The 21,530-nt window shown below is 42.9% G+C and overlaps 1 protein-coding gene across 1 annotated transcript; it reads right to left on the bottom strand.

Annotated features, from left to right (window-relative positions):
• Window positions 1–1,495: 1,495 nt before the first annotated feature.
• Window positions 1,496–21,323, bottom strand: MYLIP (myosin regulatory light chain interacting protein). The gene is made up of 7 exons (XM_038584213.1): window positions 21,155–21,323; window positions 19,912–20,102; window positions 8,305–8,490; window positions 6,791–6,988; window positions 5,959–6,123; window positions 4,633–5,053; window positions 1,496–3,065 (listed from the first exon to the last, which is right to left on the bottom strand). The coding sequence occupies exons 1-7, from the start codon at window positions 21,239–21,241 to the stop codon at window positions 2,976–2,978; spliced, it is 1,338 nt and encodes a 445-aa protein (XP_038440141.1). The 5' UTR covers window positions 21,242–21,323; the 3' UTR covers window positions 1,496–2,975.
• Window positions 21,324–21,530: the final 207 nt, after the last annotated feature.

The raw sequence follows: 21,530 nt of genomic DNA, 5'->3' as shown, positions 1-21,530 counted from the left end.
CTGTGCTTGGACATTTGCTCAAACTTCTGTCCTACAGGGCATTTCTCAAGTTCTTCTTGGAAGAGATCATTCTTCACCCAAGAGCAGTCACCCATGGGGCTTTTGATACTCAATGTTCAATGGCAGTTAAGGGGACAACCCCAGAACCTATCAACACTGCATTTGAGTCCCCATCTGTGATGGGATAAGTACAGACATATGGGAATGGGGTAGGGAAAATGGGAAAACCATTTCTAGCTTCACTACTAATTTTTGTAACCTTTAATAAAAAGATGAAAGAATGCTTTTGATCAAGTCTCATAACTTGCGTCTTTTGACAGAAGGGCCTCCTGACACTTCTTTCTCTCCATTTATTCCTCCCTGCTGTGTCTTTTAACTCATGCTGTCCATGACTGTCTCAATGCCCACCCACACTCTCTGACTGAAAATACTAAACCACAATGCTTCTCTAGCCTGGTCTCCTCCGAGAGGACCATCCTGATTTACTCCCTTCAGTACCAAACTCCCATCCTCAGCTCACTACTCTGGCAATCTTGTAGTATCCCCTTTATTTCTCAAAGCACACCCACTTTCCCAGAACCCTAGACCTCCTACTTATTGCCACATTTCATGACCCCTTCTCAAGACTCCACGACCCTGCTGCAACTTGACCTTGCTGCAACTCCTCCGGTGGCTGATGTTCTAGGACTTTGAATATTATGTAACCTCTCTATATAAAGCAGTGACAGATCATTCATGCCATGATCACTGTTAAATTTCCAGCATGTGATAGTTACTTAGGTACTCAGTAAATGTGGTTAGTGAGGAAAGGATTGCTAGAACTTGATGGAAGATTGATATAGGTCTAGGAATCATAGAAAATGAATCCCCATCTTTCAATTTTTAAGATTATTTTCTGGAGATGATCATACAGGTACTGGGCTGAACTTCCACTGCAGTTGAAGTCACGTCCTTCCACTACTACAGATAATTATCAGCTACATACATGATGTACAGGGCTCTGGACAACACCAAGCACTTCCTGAGCAGCACCAAAGAGCGCAGATGGGCGAGCTCAGGGTGCATCCTAGCAGCAGCAGCTAGGCATTGCACAGAACGTGGTCCTGGAGTCTGCCACCAGAGACCTTTGCTGCTTGGGCCCGGACAGGCGCTCACCTGTCCCAACCAGGCAACTAACTAGAGGCATTAATTGGGTTTAAGTGGTTAACTTCCAACTCTGTCATTCCTATCCCTCCCCAATACCTTCTAGTCCTGCCCCCAGTTTTAACTTTTCATCTGCTTACATATTACTCCATTTTCACTTACATTTCAACCCCAGGCCAAAAAACAGAGCAGTGAGTAACAGGATAAATGTTCTCGGTCCGAGCCAATACCTTCAACATTTTCAAATTTTCCATATAGGACCAAAGGACATACCAAGCATGATGTTATCAATGCTAATTTTAGTGAATAAAACTGGTTTAAATGATAATAACTGTGATGACACAAACACCACTTTTGCTTTAAAGTCTTTATTATCCTGAATACAAAAGACAGAAGTCCTTTAGGATATAACAGAGTTCTTTATGTGGAAACATTATTTTTTTTTTTTACAAGTGAAAAAATAAATACCTCTTGGAATAAAGGCTTATATGCTAATATGTGCCATAAAAAAGTAGAGTTTTAATATTTGACAAAATGTCTGTGCAAAGAAACAAATGCATAAACACATTACTGCTACATTAAGGCAATATGAAAAGTATACTCGGAAATCTCAGTAAAGTGACGGTGTAGGCTTCTAGCTTTTACTTAGCTAGTATTGCACCCAATAAGGTCATCTAGGTGTCCCGACGTCCTAGAAAACCCACAAGCTGACCAGCGTCCAAAATGCCCAAGTGGGAGTGGAGAATGTGATTAAGAATATAGAAACAAAGAAACTCGAAACCCCTCAAAGACCTAGGGAGGGGACAACCGAAAGTTAATACCTAAGCATTTACTACCAAGAAAAAAAAAGCATACTATATCTAAGATATCTACGATAAGGCTGTAAAAGGCTTGATGGCTCAAGCAAAAGCAACCCCAGTGGATGAAGCTGGAGTGGAGTTTCTGGGAGAAGTAGAGAACCCCCTCCCGTTTGTACACCATAAAGCTTCATCCCCATGAGCAACGGTCTGCTTCCCAAGGAACGTGTGTTCCCTTTTCAACTTAAATAAAATATCCCACCGACTCAAGAGCCCAAGGAGTGCAGACTACTCCACAGAAATCTTACAATGAGACTGGTAGCATTTCGTAATCGAAAGCCTTGGGGTGGGGGGTGAGGGCACAGAGGCAGAGAGAAAGGAAGCCGTGCATACCGAGGTCTCTGTTTCCCACTAGCCGGACTGGTTTATATCTGACAACTCGGTCGTCAACTTTTTTAAAAGTCACAGAACTGATCTTTACATCTGTTTACCTTCCAATCCTTCTTGAACAAGTTATAAAAACAGAAAGGACATTAAAATGACTGTTTCTTTAAGAAAAATTTGCCTATTAAAATGTTCAGAGCTCCATGATCATACAAAAAAGAACCAAGGAAAATTCTTAAAACGAATTCTTACAAAATTTGCTCCAAGTAGGAAACTTACCTCGGAATATATGAGGAGACTGAACAACGTCCTTTCCTAAAAGGTACCCACTTTTTTGGCTATGCTGCCACTTAACTGACATCACACATTTTACTTATTTTTTTACTCGATGAGAAGAAGAAGTCATCCAGGGAACGTGTCCGTGTCCCAGGACCCCTCCCGGCCCCCACCACTGCAGCTGTTGATTCTTTGCCTGGCGTGTTTGGTGGGGACGAGTATTTTTTTTATTCTTCCTTTTTTTTTTTTTTTCCCCCAATATTGCATGATGATGGGTTTTGGAGTATTTATCTTCTCCACGATCTATCATTTTTATAGTTTAGTCGTAGTGCAGTCCAGGGAAAACGTGGCATGGCCAGTTAAGCGCACAACACATCAGATTACAGTCAGGTTGAGCAGACTGGTGTGGGTTGGCAGGTAGACGTGCTGTACGTGTTCCACGCGTGACCTACACACCGGACAGGACTAGAAAAGAAAAGCCCACAGTACTTGTTAGGACATCTTCAAGGGTGTATCTTCAGGGTTCACGTGCGGCACTTACTCTATTGTGTGTGCTGTGTAAGTTGTGGTCATCACTATTTCTAGCTCTCAAGTGGTAGAGATCTTTGCTTTCTTTCTTAAGATTTTATTTACTTATTTGAGAGAGAGAGAAAAGAAAGAGAGAGAGCATGAGCAGAGGGGGCAGAGGGAGAAGCAGACTCCTCACGGAGCAGGGAGCCCGATGCAGGGCTCCATCCCAGGACCCTGAGATCATGACCTGAGCTGAAAGCAACTGCTTAACCAACTGAACCACCCAGGTGCCCCACTATCTCTGCTTTCCAACGAGTTTGAAAGTCCATACCTTACAAGGGATTCAAAATATTATGAAAAAGTGTAAACCTCAGGCAATTTGATTATGTTTTTAGTCCCACTCTAAACCAGACACCATGAATAAAGAGATCAGCAAAGAATTCTTGCTGTGTGGGGAGGCTATGGTCCCTGCACGGCAGAGTGCAACCCCTCTGGCAGTGATGCAGGAGACCTGAGACGCTTCCAGAGTCTGGGTGTCCCTGGCTCAGTGGGCTGATCCGGGCCAGCGTCACTGGGTTGATGCCACATGGCCAGTGAACATGGCTCTGCTCCGAGCCACAGGTCACAGCTCTATGTCTCTGGCTGGCTTCTCAGCAAGCACTGCTCTCCCTTGGCCAGAGGAGGACATAGAGGTCAGCCCATGTGGGCAGAAAAAGGCAAATCCCTAGAATGCCCAGCTAGTTCCTGGAGAAGTAAGTCCTTGTTATTGACTCATGATCTACTCTTAGGAAGGATGAAGGCACCCTGCTGGCTCAGTATATAACCCTAAAAATAGCTCTGAAATTAGCAGCTTTTGAAAGACCAGGTATTATTTGGGGCTAAATTTTGAAATAAAACCACAATGATATTTAGTGAACAGTTCTTAGAAATGAAACGAATTGAAAAAAAATCATCATAAGGGGAAATGTAAGATGCAAAAAAAGAAAAACATACACGAGCTTTTATTTTTTTGTATTAATGTGAAAATTAGATTGGCTTACTAAGAGCCAATGCAAGATGCCCCCTAGAGGCATATGCAGCAATAAAAGGAAATTAATCACAAATAATCACAGTCACCAATCCCCCCACAGAACCAAAAGTGAGCTATCACCACAGCTTCTTAGTATTCTTCTTCAAATATTTTAAGTAAATAATAAAGACCATCCTCCTATGTGTCAGGAAGCAGGAGGCAATGGTTCCAGCCTCTGGCTTACCTACTAACTAGCTGTGTTACCTTGTGAGTCTGAGCCTTGTTTCCAGAACCTGAAAAAAGCCTATGACTTAAAGCAATTACATTGTTGAAAGTAGTATGTTAATCCAAAATGTTTCCCAAGAGCAATACCTTTGAAGTCACCAAATACGAAGGCCCTTCCCAGGTGCAGCTGGGCTTTTCGGCTTGCTCCTGGCACAGAGCAGGTGCTCATCGACTGTGAACAGTGTGGAGAAGGGAGAGGAGGAGGACCACCCCCGAGCACCCCCTCACCTGCAGCTGGGCGGCGCAGCCCTCACAGCACACGGTGTGGCCGCAAGGGCAGAAGGTCGAGTCGATCTCCTCCTCACAGCACACCATGCACAGCATGGCCTCCTTCAGCTTGCGCAGCTTCTCCTGGAGCGCTCTGGTCTGCTGGCAGCTGAGGCCCTCGCAGCTGGTGCAGTTCATGCTGCTCTCCGAGGACTTCAGCGGGGAGTTGGGAGGGCTGTGGTCACTTCTCGAAACCAGATCCACAACGCCAGCATTGTACAGAGCTCTCCTGGCATGGTCATATACCTCCTTTGATGTTCTTTTAATATCGAAGACGTACTTCTTGCCGAGGTTGATATTTTCATTCAGGAACAGAGAGGCCAGGTGGCCCTTCAGGTCTCGGCTGTACTGCATCATGACAGCACTGGTCACTGTGTCACACCTGCAGGGAGATATTGAATGTCTGCTTCAGTACTGACAAGCCCGGGCATTTCTGTGACTCAGACCTCAAATGCTACTGTGCCTAAGAATATTTGTGTCACAGCAGATATTTATATTCTTGTTTGCATGCCTGAAAGTATAATCTTCCAGTTTTATGTGTGTTAAACATTTCAATGATTCTACCTCTATGTTTCTCAAGTGTCCCCAGAGAACCTCGGATAAAGCAGCCATAAATGTAGAGAATAGTGAATGTGAGCCTCCACCCCCAGGGATATGAGTTATAGTCAAAAACCGCTTGTGGCAAGAAAAAAGGACATTTTCTTCTTTCTTGGTTTTATGCTAAAAATTCTCTCAAATTTTCCATTCTGCTCCAAAATTTGTGTGTCTATTTTAACATAAAAAAGGTTAAGAGCGTAATTAAATTTCTCAGCTCTTATTTCTCAAATATGTGGGTCAAACCACAAGTCTACTCTAACACACCTTACGAAATGAGGGTATCGCTATTGTCCTTAGAAAATCCTTACTGTGCACTGCAGGATTGGGATAGATGCTCTACCACAGGGATGACTTAGGTCACCCAGCTAGGAAAAGGCAAAAGCAGTCGCGGGACAGGCCCAGAGTTCCTGGGGGAGGAGGTGCTATGAGAGAATAAGGTAAGAGAAACAGGGGAGTGTGTCTGGGCAGCTCATTCACAGGCATGCCTTGTGGGAAAAGCAGGACCCTGTTGATAAAGACTCCATTGCTAAGTAGAACAGAACTAACAACATGTTTGAAAGCAGTGGATTTCTTAAATTCTGCACAAGATGCACAGACACTACAACCAGAAACCATAGGAGCCTATTGTCATCTGAAAAGTCAGAGCTGTGACAGATGCCAAGGCTGTGGCGGTGTACAGAGGCTAGGTACCTGTAGAAAGCGTGGGTCTCCGTGATGGCTCGGTAGAGCCCGCTGGCCGCCCTGGTACTGATCATCTTGAACAACAGCACGACGCTGTTCCCAGACTCCTTGGTGACGGTCAGGTACACGTTTTTTCCTGACTGGGTGGCCATCTGCACCACAGGGTAAGCGATCCTAAAACACGGGAAGAGAAAAGTGAGCAAGCCCTGAAGCAGAGGTCTGTCAGCGTGTGTGCGCCTTTGTAGGATTGCCCTGGGCCCAGCACCCTGCAGTTAAATCAGATGCTTGGCTGGGGGTACCAGTAAGCACGCTGCTCCCTAGTCAGAAAGGTCATCAGAAAGCAATTGTGGACAGAAGTGCCACAGTGAGCTGTGGGGTGTGTGTGTGTGTGTGTGTGTGTAGGTAGAAACGACACCTTCACCACAGTGCACTTGAATTCATAGTTTAAAAAATAATTAAGGGGCGCCTGAGTGGCTCAGCAGGTTAAGCATCTGCCTGCAGCTCTGGTCATCATCCCACGGTCCTGGGATCCTGTCCTCACATCAGGCTCCCTGCTGCTCAGTGGGGAGCCTGCTTCTTCTCCTCCTCCCTCTGCCTCTCCCCCAGCTTATGCTCTCTCTCGCTCTCAAATAAATGAACCCTTACAAAAATAAATAAATAAAATAAAAATAATTAAACAGTTATTAAGGCCTGAATAAAATTAATATACGTGCCCAAAATGAAACATCTGATTCCTAAAAGATGAGTGTCTAGCAAATCCCTTTACAGTTTTATCTATTTTCGGATGCAGAGCTACAAAGAGTAAGCTTTGGGCTATATAAAACTTTAAAACGTAGGTTACCTATTAATTGGGCAGAAGTCATCCTTGCAAATTGAGATTCCCTCAGGTCCAACCCCAATGAGGAGTTTCTGCCCTTCGCTGTCCCTCACGGAATGCCATTCTATGCCATAGTTTTCCATCGCCGACACAATCTGCAACACCTGGTATTCGGCTGACGCCTGGCTGGTCCCCTCCAACTCTTTATGCTTTGCAACAATGCTGTCAGACACCAAAAGGGCAGAGAGGCATGGAGAGATGAACTTCCGTGGTCTTCAGAAAGAAATTTGTACTATTTTTACCAGGAAATCCTGTAGATGCTGCCATTTGTATATCACAAGGACTTAGAGCAATATAGCAATGATCCTGCATTTATTTAGCAAATTGACTAAAATACTTATAAGACACCCTTGCAGATCTCAAATATTATTATTCAGCAAAAAAAGCAAGTGGGGATGCCGGAGAGGGGTGAATTGGAAGAATTATGGAAAATCTCTAAAAGCAAACATAAGAAATGTTGTATGTAGGAACTTCTCCTGCAGGTATCTACACTTACTTTGTAAGTTTCATTATGATATAGCATTAGAAGGGATTGATTAGATCACCTGCAACTGAAAAAAAAAAAAAATGCAGGATTTATTTTATCTGCTGTGGCAGCCAGCCTCTAACACAGTCCTTCAAGATCCCCATCTCCTGGTATACACATCCTTGTACAATACCCTCCACCTGTGTGTTGGGTACCTGCTGTGTTAATAAACCACTGGATTCCTAACTTGTTTCTAATGAACAGAATATGGTAAAAGTGATGGGATGTCACTCACTTCTGAAATTAAGTTCTAAAAAGGCTTTGACTTCTGTCTTGGGTGTTCTCTCTTGCTCTGTCTGATGGCTTATCATCAGTAGCTACCATGTTATGAAACAGCCTCCTGGAGAGGCCTACGAAGTGAGGTTAGGATAAGGTCCTGCCAACATACCACGTGGGGATCCCAGAAGGGGATCCCTCCTCTGGCTGAGCCTTCAGATGACACTGAACTCCAACAGCTTGCCTGTGGCCTTATGAAAGATCTTGAGCTGGAGAACTCAGCCAAGCCACAGCCAGATTTCTGGCCCACAGAAAGGTGAGCTATTGTCTGTGGTTGTAAGCTACTAAGTTTGGGGTAACTTTCTCCCCCAGAATAGATAACTAAGACACCTACATTAGGTCTCTTGGTTTCCTTGCGAGGATAAAGGAAATACCAATATACATGATGGACTTTCGGACAGATCTGCATTCTTCAGAGATCAGAGACTTAAAAAATTCCTGTTTTGTAGCATTTTATTTAAGGGCATTGATTTAGGTAGATTATATTTTGTTGTCTGTAAATTTCTCAAAGAAAAAGCTAAGAATCTTTTGAAAATAACTGGCTAAATTGGGCAATGGTCTAGTCTTAACCTCACCAATTATCTCTATATACATACCATAGATTCATGTTCTTTGGGAATCATGTATAAATTTACTAGCTCTATGGATCCAAACAGTCGCCCCAATGCAGCCTCACCTGTTCAGAGTAGTGCTGGAGAGCTCCTTTGCACACAGCTCCTCGTAGCTGTACTTGGCAGTGTTCTGATTGTAGTCTCCAAACTTGGTCTGTGCCAGGAGGGCACAGAGCTCCACTGCCTGCTCTGGGGAGCACTGGAGGTGGCCTGCCAGGAGGGTCTCCTTGATATGCAAGAAGAAGATATGCCTGCAAAGCAATGCGAGGAGGTTATCCTAGGGGACTAGTTTGGTATCCAGTTCAACCTGCTGGGCAACTTCACGATCCCTTTCAGGTAAAGGAAAATACAGTAATTTAAAAAGCCACCCCAGGGTACCTCAATTCATGATCCCAGGGTCTGGGATCTAGCCCCACATCAGGCTCCCTGCTCCGTGGGGAGTCTGCTTCTCTCTTTGCTCCTTCCCCTGCTTGCACATGCATGGTCTCTCTCTCTCAAATAAAACCTTTAAAGTTTTTTAAAAAATAAATACATAAGTAAATAAAAAGCCACCTCAAAAATGCTCGCCACAAAGAATCCTTTAAGTTTCTCTGGAATAAAAAGTATAACCCGGATCAAAAAAAAAAAAAAAAAAAAAAAAAAACCCAAAAACTAATTAAGGCAAGTTCAGTAACACTGAAGTTACCAAATATAAAATAGTTTCACAAGTCTCTGCATTAAAATTTTTAAAAAATTTTTAAAAGAAATTATCTTGAGAAAAACTTGATCTTGACATGGACCTGATATCAGAGAGCCTTACCTTTATTCAAAGGACCCACAAATGTCTAGTTTTTGTCCCTGCTTATCTAAGCATCATATTCAAATGTTCAATTGCCTATAGAGGTCTCCACTTGGATGTTCAGTATCCTAATTTCACTTTGTTCAAAAGCAAACTCACTGTTTTCCTTCCCAAACCCACTTTTTATGCCAGTGGAAATCGGAGTCTGGTTTGTTATTTTACCCACAGACCCACTTTTGATTCTTTGTTTTATTTTCACCTACTTTGTTGCTGAAAACCCTTTAAAGTCCATTACAGTCTTCCTATTAATACCTGCTACATCCTACTTGGGGCTCTCAACTATCCAAGAATTTACAATCTCCCGATTTCTGTAGACTCTGCTAATCCACCTTCCCAGCTACTGCTTCTGGGATAAGCTTGCCGTTTCTCTGCCCAAAATCCTTCAAGGAATCCCAACTGTTTGCTGAGGAAGTGTGCTGTTAGCATGAAGCCAGGGTTCTGCGGGTCTGGCCCCCAATGCGCACCCACATGTCCCATCCTTCCCTCCAGCCACTATGCCCCCAGAAAGGGACAATTCTTCCTGGAAAGACCAAGCATGTTCACATCCCCGTGTCTTTGTCTTGGCTGCTCCCTAGGCCCCGAGGGGCATTCTTTCTGTGCCCCCTCACTTAGATACCCTTTCACCCACATCATATGCAAACTGTGTATTCCTCTATTAGAGTACTTGACATATTCCAACTTCTACTACAGTTGGCTGCATGTAAATGGACTTCCCAAGTGTCTAGCACCAGAGGGCTCCGTGAATGGATGGAACACTGCACATGGTCCAAGGTTAGTTTCTCCCCACCCACATGCCACTCCACTTGTGCCTGTCCTGATTGCATAGGATACTACATTCTATCTTTATTCTAAGGTGTGTACTAAGGTGTGTCAGACTTAGACACTCCTAGGAAACTCCCTATACCGTTGTCACTAATCCAGATTGCCCAAGATTCTCAACAGAGTATCTAAAACTGCCATGGACAGACTGGCCTAGGTTATAAAATTTGTCTCTGGGAAATGTAGGGGTGTAACCTTCCTTTGATGACTTGTTATAACCTCTCAAACTTGCTTAAATACCAGAATATTCTTTCCATTAACAAATGAATTACAACCAGGAGTAAAGCTCCGACACTGCTCTGAATAGAGCTCATAAGTCCAGCTTCCCACTTGAGCTAGATACCCTTATTCCAGTACTCAACAGTGCTTTTATTTATATACTAGCCTTATGCCTGACATCCCAGGTAGAGGAGATACATGAGCAATATCAGAAAAGCAGAAGGAAGCAGGGCTAGAAATACAAGGCGGGAGGTGGGGGTGCTCTAATGGATAGTCTCAAAATGTCAGGCAGACAAGAGCCATTAATCTTCCTTTAAGAGATGTTTAAATTCAATATTTTGTGTGTTCTAGAATGATAAAGAAATATTTAAAATTATCAGATTCTGCCAAAGACTGCAGGTTTTTCTTTATTCAAAGTCCCAATGAAGAAATTACAGTAAGAATGCGTAAAAGCACCGAAAGAAGATAAGCATGGTTTTTATTAACCCAAACATCTGCTAGTCTTTAAAGTATTTTTGACACAGCACTAAACTGAGAAGGGGGTCCCTACCGGGGCAAAGAAATAACCACAAAAATAGCTTGTTTTAAAATAGCTATCTGAGCAGTGAGGGCTAGCATTCTTGTACAATCTTGGTGTTACAACATTGCTTCAGCTCTCAAAAGGCTTTTTAGATGGCCATTCAGTGAACTTCATCTTGGTTAACACATCTCTGTCTCTGTATTCACAGGGGAGTTGAGGGGGCGTTAGCTGGAAACAAAGATCTGAATACTTGCTTATGTTAGAAAAGAAATTATGTACTGAAAAGATTTTAAGGGGTATTGCCACAAACCAAGTCTTCTCAATTTAATTACTGCTCGTGTGGAAGTATCTTTTAACTTCTTTCCCTAGCATCAACCTAGAGACTAGTTTTCTGCTTTGTGCAAGTTTAGCCTGCAAAATCGATCCAATGTCTCTTTCCAAACTATCCACGCCTGCTTCTAGAGAGGCAGCTGCCAAAATCAAAGGCAAAGAAGCAGTAACAGAATATTAACAGGTGGTCAGCAGTCTGAGACCTAATGCTGATCTTTTCTCAGCCTGTGGGTCAGAATTTTAAAACAGAGGAGCAGGAGGACAAACGGCCTTTTCTCCATACTCTGTATTCTGGGATGGATGCAATCAATACCCTAGAAGTAGAAGAATCCTCCTCTTTACCATTTACATAAACTTCCTGACAGGGCCCTTCCTCTATTTTGCAGTTTCATGGCAAAAAAGCGACCTTTCCATTTCGAGTCAACAATGATTTGTCATAATTGTTTATGTAACCCCAGGGTGAACATATCTGATAGATCCTTTTAGATGGAACTTACAGCCTTTTAGTGCAAAGGAACATCTTCTATCACAGTAACCCCAGCCACAAACTCGGTTTTTGGGTGACAAGTTTATGCTCTCCAGGAGAACACCTCAAGAGAGCAGTGACAGCAAGGGTCACCAGCTGTGGTGAGCCATCAACAGACTATTTAATGTGCTCTTCCCAAGAGGGGGGATGGCCAGAGCTCGGAGACACACTCCCACAAGGAATCCAGTGATGGCTCAATAGTTAGTGGGGTGATTTTGAATCAAGTATTTTTTTCCTATTATTTTTCTCTTGAGCCATCTGCTCTGTAACTGTCTAGTTCATGGATGTTCTCCTATCTCTTTTTGTAAAATGGTTGAAAGATTACTGGTAATATCAAAATAAGCAGATGGGGTCAAAGAAGTCATGCCTGCAGTGAATTTTTTTTTTTTGTTAACTGAAGATCAAAAGTGGTTGACATATCTAACTCGCTTTAGGCCACATGCTAGAATCACAAACAGAAAGAAAGCCTCTGGGGGGAGAAAAAAACAACTTACTTCTTTGTCTTAAGCAAATGTCTGTGAATATGTCCTGCAGACATAAGCTCAAACCGCATTTTCTAAACATTCTTCTGGCTGTGTGGTTCTTCAAGTTTTACTCAGTTATTAAGAAAATGGATACTGTCAGTATGTGGTTCAGTATAGATGCCCAAAGTAAAATATTCTGGCTCACTCAAGTCTTTGCACCATGGGTACAAATGAATTCACTTTCTGTAGCATTTGGAAGATTAAAAAAAAAAAAAAAAAAAAAAAAAAAGGGAGTAATATTAAGGACAGCCATATTCTAACTTAAAAAAAAGTCACATATACTTTTTGTTTCTAAGTACTTCAAATTTCCTCTACTTTAAAAATTAATTCCTTTCCATAATTTTAAGGAATAAAGTTAGGGCATTTATCTTTTAAGAACAATAAGCAGAGAACTGTCCTCTGAACACTAGCTTGTCTCATTAGAAATTGTCTAATAATCAAAGTAGAACTTTCTGCAAACCAGCAGGGGTTGCGGACCTGCCCATCACAGGTGGTTATGCTCAATCACTGCCCTCTGGTATCTTCCCAGTGACATTTTGAAGAACTTTCTGTGACACAAACGTAAATCAACTATGTTCACATTTGCTATTGACTCAACATTTAAGTAACAAACCTAAAACACCTTTAAAATGGCTAAGAAGCTATTTTTAAAAACTCTCCAGGGCCACCAACTGGACAGTATTTTTCCCCTGAGACCTGACTGGCCCTGGCCATCCAGGGTCCCTCACCCAGTTAGACCCTCTCTGAGACCACCCATGAGCCTGCTTTAGTCCAGTGAGCCAGTTAACCACATCAGTTTATTTTAAACCAAGCTCTAACTGCCAAGTTGTATTTAAAAATTATCAAATAAAAAAAATTACTATACTTTTTTTGGTTTTATATCTTAATTTCCACTGGAACAAATATCAGTTCATGATGGATTGTAGGCTTAAATGTAAAAACTATAACCATAACACTTTTAGAATGACACATAAGAGAATATCGCTATCACTTGGGGGGAAGGCAAAGGTTTCTCAGGACACATGAAAAATCATAAAAGAGAAAAATGGATAAGTTAGACTTATCCAAAATTAAAAATTTCTACTCATCAAAAAGCATTAAGACAACAGGCAAGGGGTGCCGGGGTGGCTCAGTTGGTTAAGCGTCTGCCTTTGGATCAGGTCAAGATCCTGGAGTCCTGGGATTGAGCCCCACATCAGGCTCCCTGCTCATTGGGGAGTCTGCTTCTTCCTCTGCCCTCCCCACCCCCACGTGCTCTCTCTCAAATAAATAAATAAATAAATAATCTTAAAAAAAAAAAAAGAAAGGAAGAGGGGATCCCTGGGTGGCTCAGTGGTTTAGTGCCAGCCTTCAGCCCAGAGCATAATCCTGGAGTCCCGGGATCAAGTCCCTCGTCGGGCTCCCTGCATGGGGCCTGCTTCTCCCTCTGCCTGCATCTATGCCTCTCTTTCTGTCTCTGTGTCTTTCATGAATAAATAAATAAATAATTTAATAAATAATTAAAAAAAAAAAGAAAGAAATTGGGCAAGTCACAGGAGAAATTGTATTTATAAAACACCTCTCTGACAAGGAACTGTTATATATGAAGAACCTCCATGGCTCAAAAAAACAAAGGCAACAAGTCAGAAAAAATGGGTGAATGACTAGAACAGATACTTCACAAACGAATCTGTAGGAAAGGCCAATAAGTATGTGAAAAAAGTGCTTAACATTATTAATTAACATTATTAATTAGCATTATTACTTATTAATCTATAATTAATTATAGAGACACAGCAATGAAACCCACAACACACCCACCAGAAGGCTGGCAGGGAGGGGGAGGACTCAAACTCTCAGTGGGAGGACAGAATGGTACAGTTTAGGGAAGAGGCCTGGCAATTACTTAACTAAATGATGACCTCTTCTGTGGCCCAGCTATTCCATTCTTAGGTATTTCCTCAAGAGGAATGAAAATATATGTCTACAAAAGACTGTACTTGACCACAGCAGCTCTACTCAGAATAGCTGAAAAATAGGTACCCAACAACAGAAGTATGGATCAACAAAGAGCAGTATATTCGTATGATGGAATCCTACCTAGCAATGAACAAGTCATTGATATATATGTACATATATACGATGAATCTCTAAAAAATTATAATGAAAAGATGCCAGAAACAAAAGAGCATGCACTTCACGATTCCATCTGTGTGAAAAAGAATAGACCTAACTAACCTATGCCAGAAAAACATTCAACCCTGACTGTGGTGTGAGGGGGTGGGGGAGGTGGAGGTGGGAGTGGGGAAGCCCTGAGGGTAGGGATGGACCTCAGAAGAGCATGAGGGAACTTTCTGGAGTGGCGGTAATATTCTAAATCTCACTAAGGATTTTGTTTAAACAGCCACATCCATTCATCAAAACTCATCAAATGGGATAATTAGGATTTATGCATTTCATCATATGTATTGTATCAAAAGAAAAAAAACTATAGACAAATACAGAGTTCTACTTAATGATATGCATTGTTGAAGTCTTTAGGGGGAAGTGTACTTACCCATAACTTATTCTGAAAAATATCAAAAATAAATATGTGATAAAGCAAGTATATTAAACTGATTAAACTATTAATAGTAGAATCTAGATGGGGGTATTGGCTGTTCACTGTAAAAACCTTCAACTTATCTGCGTGTTTGTAAATTTTCATAATAAGAAGTTGAGTAACACTAGTGAAAATCCTTATGGTCATGGTTCAGAATGAATAGCGGTTACCTATACCTAAAATGAACTATCAAATCTACTATACTCTATGGAAGGTTTGCAATTGAGAAACTGAAAGGACCAAATAATTACCAAGTCAGGTCTCTATTCAGCTTAAGGAAATCCTTCTCAATACCCAAAATGGAAAATGGGAACCACAGACAAATTTGCTCTTCCTCAGGTTCCAAAGCAGTTAAAAGATATGGGGGTGCGGGGCGGGAAACCCCCAACTTCAAAAGTAATTACAAGAAGCATGAGATCTGCGCTTGGGGAAAAAAATAGGCTTACTTACAACAGAAACCTGACCTAGACAAGCAATAATCCAGGCAATCCTATAGTTTCAAAGTGTTACCTTCAAGATCTCTCCCAACGGTCCAGATTGTGAGGAGTACTGTTAATCCAGGAGAGATCTGGAAGCAGACTACAGTGGGGTATGACCCTGGAGCAGTAAAACACTGTCACCCTGAGTCTGACCCTATGTATCATCTAAATAGTCAAGTTTCATTTAAAACAACAGGCTTAAATTAAAAGTCCATTTTGGTTACATAAAAAAAAAATCTATTTCTTAATGTTCATTGCATACTTCATACAAATACACCCATATGAGAAATTTGTAAAGACACTGAATGTGCCCAGCTGGGAGATCTGTGGCTAAAATAAACACATGATCATGCAAACATCCTATACTCTTAGTAAAAAGAAAAGACTTAATAGATAAATTAGAATTGAGAAATCTAATGAATACTTTTGGAAAACAATATAGAAATCTGCTTTTCTTTCCTGAGGCCTATTTTGTGTTTGGTCATACAGAACAAAGAAAAGAAAAAACAATGTGTCATTCCAGTTTTTGGCATGGAGTCGATATGAAAAACACAGTGACACCTTTATATCAGATAAATACTGCTGTAACAGCATCCTACAGAATATATCCATCCCAAATCCCACAAAGGTAAATTATGCAGAGCAACCTTTACCGACACCGACAATGTATTAAAAGATTTTGAAAATGATTACAGGCCCTGGCTAGGATCCATGTGATTTGGTTTGAACATATTCAAGATTGTCACCTCAACTCGGCCTATGGTTTGTGTGTGGCATTTGCTTTGTGGATTTCAATGACGTCACCTTCCCTAGATTTTGACATCTAAGGGATTTTTGTTGGGAGAAATGGAAAGCCTGGGTTCCATAAGTATTTAGAACCTATTCATTGTCTGAAAATTAGGCTAAGTGAGCCTGGGGCTTGAAAACTATCTGAATTTCATAAAAGGTCCAGGCGAATGGTCATTCATTTTAGATGAGAACTAATAGCCACAATAAACAAAAGGCTTGGGTGGGGTGGAGGGAGTGAAGGAAGGAAGCAAAAAAAATGCTGAGAGCTGAGCAAGTTCTTAACAGAGAATAAACACTACAAAACATTTTTTTAATGGCAAGACTTCTTTTAGACAGTTTCAAACTTCTCAAGTTCTAGAAGCAAACTAGCCAACATTTCACTAGCCATAAGGAGACTTCTATTATCAATATCAGCTAACCCCATTTTTATTTATTTCTAATTTCTTAATTCATTGATTCAACAAATGTTTATGCACCAGACACTTGGCAGACTCTGGGGAATATAATGTTGCTCAACCCCCTGCTTCATGGAGTTTAAATTGTTAGAGTAGCTGACAATAAACAAATTGTCACATAGGAAAATGGTAGTGTTATACGCTCATTAGACTCTAGAAAGGAAAGCTACATGATGTCTTGGGATGGTTCAGTCTCCTGAGAAGGCTCAGTAAAGGCTTTCCCAAGGAGGGATGACTGCGTGAAGTCTGAAGGACAGTGGGCTTTAATGAGGGATGAGTCAAACTCAACACCACTCACTTGCATCACTGAAATCTTGATGAGATTCAACACTCAGGATTACAGCATTTTCCTGAACATTTAGTTCAGGATTCACGGGAGGCTCACTTGTCCTGAGCTCACTTCTGGGAAAGAGAATTCAGGTGTTGGTGAGTCTTGAGGAAGCAGGAACACCCCTAGCAAAGATCAGAGAACTCTGCCTAAATGTAGCAAAGTCAGGAGAAACAAGATTTTATTGCAGTGGGTGGTATAATCACCATCTCTGAAGATGAAGCATAGAATCCTCAAATCTCTGGCTTTGGAAATGTTGACAAAATCTGGTCTGAATTGCTATGAATAACTGAGAACCTTTGAAAGGCAAGAATTTCAAAGATCACTATTATTTCACATCTACTTCCAGAATACATGAGTTTCACTTTTAGTTTTAATGCACAGCATAGCAAACATCTGCTGAATCTACCTGTGTGTCTCTGTCTCTGAAATGTGCCAGCTGAATCTGAACAAGATTCTCTGGTTACCTTCCAGAGCCCCGATTCAAGTCAAGCATAATATTCTGGGTGAAGAACCAAATCTAAAATTAGGCCAAATCAGAGGCCAGATTAACTGTTATCAATCTAAGCAGACACTTGATATGGTTTTTCTTCCCTTCTTTGTCTTCAGCAAAATATATTTAGGAAAACTTTAAGGAAAATAAGAGAGAGGACACAGAAGCAAAGAAAAATTTACAGTAGAAGTGATTTTTGAGAGATAAATTCTTCCTGGGCTTTCAACTGAGATGAAGCTCAGGGCTGGCTCAGTCTTAGAAGTCTGGTAGTTGGGGGACAGAGATGCACCTAGAATGAGGGACTTCTGCTTCCCCCTAGTACTCTCCTGTTACAAACAGGCCTTCCTGCCTGCCGTTCTGCAGCAGCCTCCCTCATCTGATGCGAACTAATATATTCACTGCCCCCACGTACCAGCTCTACTGTAAGGAGGCTACTTTAATTCTCCACAGAGGCCAATTTGGCCAGGATATTTCAGTGCCATTTAATAAACTGTCTAGACACTTTCAGTATACTAAACTTACCCTCGTGGCTTGACTTTGAGATAGTAGAAAAGCACGGCTCATAGCCGGATTGGCAGAGCAGAGTTTACAGACTAGGTAAATAGATCTCTTTTATTTTCATGGCAATTTACATAAATATTTTATAACGAATCATTAAATATCAAGAAGTTTACCACCCAGCTTTATCTGGCTAACGTGACATTAGGGAAAATCAGTGTTTTTGCTCAGTAGTATCATATACACAAAAACAATGCTAACTGTAATTCCACTGGACCCAGTATAACTTCCGAATCCTGCTGAAAAGGTACAAATGCTAATTACAAATCAGTTATTAAAGCAGAATGCTCTATGCTTTAGGGGCCAATTTCTTCAAATTCTGTATTTTGGACAACCCCATGAAAAACAAGTAAAATTCACCAATATTTTATAAAAGCAAGTCAAATGCTTAGGCCATGCTAATTTTTTAATAAGATTTCAAAAGGAACTGAAATCAATTAAAGTTACCTAGGCTAACCAGGTACATGTATTCTCTTGAGCACTATTAGGCATGAATCTCAATTGAGTCAACAAAGAAGGAAATTTGATTTCTATTCTAATTCACAGAATCTCTCTATTTCCTGCAGGAATAAAGTAGACTTAATAATGGCTATTAACTCAATTGCAGAAAAGCACAGGTAAAGACCATCTAAGAGCACACTTTAAAGTCTTCACCATTCATAACACAATTGGATCATGCTGTTATGACTTCAGCCATTGTTTAAATGAGATGTATTTGGTCCTCAAAGCTGCTGCAAACTTAAAAAATAAATTCATATCCTCAAGGCAGATTTGCATCTGGAGACCCAGAAAGGATTGATATCATGATAAATCTACATGATAAAACCATGATAAAACTACACAATGAAAAGTCCAATGTGTTGTAATATGTGTGTGTGTGTGTGTGTGTGTCCTCTTCTCTTACTCTACTCCATTATCTTGAAGTACAGAGTGGAAACCTTCACAAGTCTGCTTTAAGGTAAAAAAACAAAAACAAAACACAACCTATTCTGATTAACATAAACAGCTAAAACAGCCTTACTACACATGCAATCATGTGAATATTTTGCAAGAGATTTCCAAGAACACTAAGAATTTGATATACTAGCTTGCCTCAGAAATAAAACTGAACATCTCCCTCACTGTTTAAAGCTCCCTAACCAGGTAGAAGAGACATTTCAAATTCAAATGAACAGTATTTCAAAATATGTTTCCATCAGTCCTTCAGCAGAGGAGAAGAAAAAAAAAAAAAAAAAAGACATGAGAACCCTTAAAGGATTTTGCTCACTTATCATACCTTGAGATTGTCACACATTTTTCATGTGTGGTGAATTTCCAACCCAAAGGATTATGAAAAATATCAGAACTCAGATCCAAAGTTTGTTGTCTTTAAAAGTCGTTTTCTTCCTTTCTTTTTTTTCTTAACATGCCACTATAAGATTCAGGTCTCTTGCATTTCAGCAATAAATACTGAATGCCAGTTTCCTAATTTGGCTCATCCTTGAAAAGTACTACAGACAGTCCAGGGGGAGAAAACATTTTCTGTTTGAAAAAGGCACCCACGTGCTCCAGTTGTCTACCACTGCTGGTGGTTTTCTACAAGTAAAGAGATAAAGTCAAATCTAAACAATCCTGTGTTACAGATGTGTGGGTTCAAGTTCCGTTACACCGGCCCTACAGTGTTTTTCTACTAAGATTTCAAGATGCTTAAAAACTTCCAAAATTCTGCATGAAGTCAGATGGAGCGCTTTGCTACATGTTGTAATTTGACACTAGGCTTAAATTGACCAAGTTTAAGTAACCCAAGAGGAACTGTTTCCTGCTTTCTGTTAGAACCCTCTACAATGACCTGTAGTAACACTGCTGAGGCAGAGGTTACTATCGGGCATTTGATGCGGCTATCAGGAAGTCAGTTGGGTTTTTTAACCTTTTTTTTTTTTCTGCCTTGTGGCACTGATCTCCAGCGTTCACAAGAATCCAGCCCTGCCCCTTGTTGTTTATAAAGACAAAAAAAAAAACCACAAGAGACAGAAAACATACCCCAGGCCAACTAGGCGGTTCCCTCTTCACCTCAACAAAAGGGCTGAGCCGTGGAAAACTTCTCAGTTAGGAACCAACTCACTCTGTGTCAACCACGTTTGCCTGTGAACATCTCTGGGGAGGTGCAACAGCCCTTTCTAAACGGAATCAAAGGTCTATGTATGTGACATTGGTTTATTTCAGTGCCACTTTACCTCGTCTGCTCCTGTAAGATGAGATGAGGTTCCACGAAGAATTTGACTCTCAGTTTAAGCCGGTAAGGGGCTAGCCCATCCATCTGCTGGGAGATCCGATTTCTCAGATTTAGCCATAAACTTTCGCCTTTGCTACCCGTAAACTGCAGTCCAAAGTAATCAACTTCTATAATTCCCAGCCGCCTGCACACCTAGAACAGAAAAGGAGTGCAATACGGATGAGCAAATGGTCCATGTGGTCAAAGCAAACCCAAGGACACCGTCTGGGTGCAAGCTTCCTGCCTGCTTTTCACAACGTTCAACAAAGGTGCTACAATTCCTGCCTTAAGCTGTAAGAACAAAGTTCTAAGGTCCCAGTGTTGTTAAACCAACAGAGAGGCTTTGTGCTTCCTTTAACACCTAGGACACCGTCAACTGCAGTAGGGAGAAAGGAGTCCTCGAGAGTAGCCTTCCAGAAAGGCCGAGGGAGGCAATCTACAGGGTTATTTTCTCTTATTCCAATCACCGGAATCCCCTCCACCAGCACAATCCGCACCGCTGATTTGGCAGATTATCTGGACAATTTTAACCATCTGGACTCCAAGAAACAAACACGGTGAGGAAACACGCCACAAGTGTCAGCTAGGAGGTTTTCCACACAGCTCAGGTCTAGGGGGTTTGAGGGCACAGCGTTCCCCTTGAGACCAGGTTTTCTGTCTGTCATACCAACGTGCAGTTTCGAGCCATTCGTCGTTACTCCTAAGGGGAATGCGTGCTTTCAAGGCGACGGAGTGGGTGACCCAAACCCGCGGCCCTCCGGGGCCCCGCAAACCGGGAGGTGCAGGTGGACGGTGCATTGGAGAAGCAGCAAGAGACAAGAGCGTCGCCTGTCTGCCCAGCAGCCACCTCATCTGGGGGCTCAGGTGGCACCGCCAGACCCCGCGGGGGACCCGACAGGCGGCATCATGCACACACCTGCGGCAGGTGTGCCGGGCCGCCTTCTTCCGGGAAAGTGCGGGGCTGGGGGGGGGGGGGGCAGCCCGCCGCGCGCGTCCCCCCCGCCCCCCCCCCCTGCGCGCTGCCAGCCTGCGGGGACCGCGGGCCCCACGGCCGCGAGGAGGAGGAGGAGGAGGAGGAGGAGGAGGGGGGGGGCGCTCCCCGCCGGGCCGCCGCAGCGCCGTCCGCTCCCCGGGAGGCTCCTGGCGCCGCCGCGAGGCCCCTCGGCCTCTGGGGACCGCCGCCCCCGCCCGGCCCCGGCCGTCACCTGGTTGAGGCAGTCCTCGCCGTTGGCTTTCGCCTCCACCTCCACCTCCATCAGCACCGCGTCCGGCCTCGTCACATAGCACAGCATGGCTGGGGCCGGCGCTGCCGCCGCGGCCGCCTCCTCCTTGTGCGCGCGGGGCTGCCGCCTCGCCGCGGCTCACAGGCAGCCCCGGGCTCGGCGACGCTGGCCCCCGGGAGGCTGCAGCGCCGCAGACCGCCGCCCCGCGCCCCCGCCCTCCGCCCGCGCGCCGGCCGCCCGCCCGCCCGGGTCCCCGCGGCGGCGCCGCACTCCAGCAGCCCGACTGCCTGCGGCGCGCCGGGGACTCCGCTCATATAGTGGCCCCGCCCCCTCCGGCGGCGGCCCCAGCCAATCAGCG

This window comes from Canis lupus, chromosome 35 (genome assembly GCF_011100685.1).
Source record: "Canis lupus familiaris isolate Mischka breed German Shepherd chromosome 35, alternate assembly UU_Cfam_GSD_1.0, whole genome shotgun sequence".
In the NCBI taxonomy this organism is placed as follows: Eukaryota; Metazoa; Chordata; class Mammalia; order Carnivora; family Canidae; genus Canis; species Canis lupus.
The sequence above is the reverse complement of the archived record's forward strand: the minus strand, read 5'-3'. Positions and strand labels throughout refer to the sequence as shown.

Coding starts and splice junctions, on each gene's coding strand:
- MYLIP (XM_038584213.1), bottom strand. CDS start 21,241: ATGCTGTGCTATGTGACGAGGCCGGACGCGGTGCTGATGGAGGTGGAG. Junction 20,103..21,154: donor GCGAGGACTGCCTCAACCAG/GTGACGGCCGGG, acceptor TTTCTGTTCTAG/GTGTGCAGGCGGCTGGGAAT. Junction 3,066..4,632: donor GCTGCGCCGCCCAGCTGCAG/GTGAGGGGGTGC, acceptor TTTCTTTTCTAG/TCCTGTCCGGTGTGTAGGTC.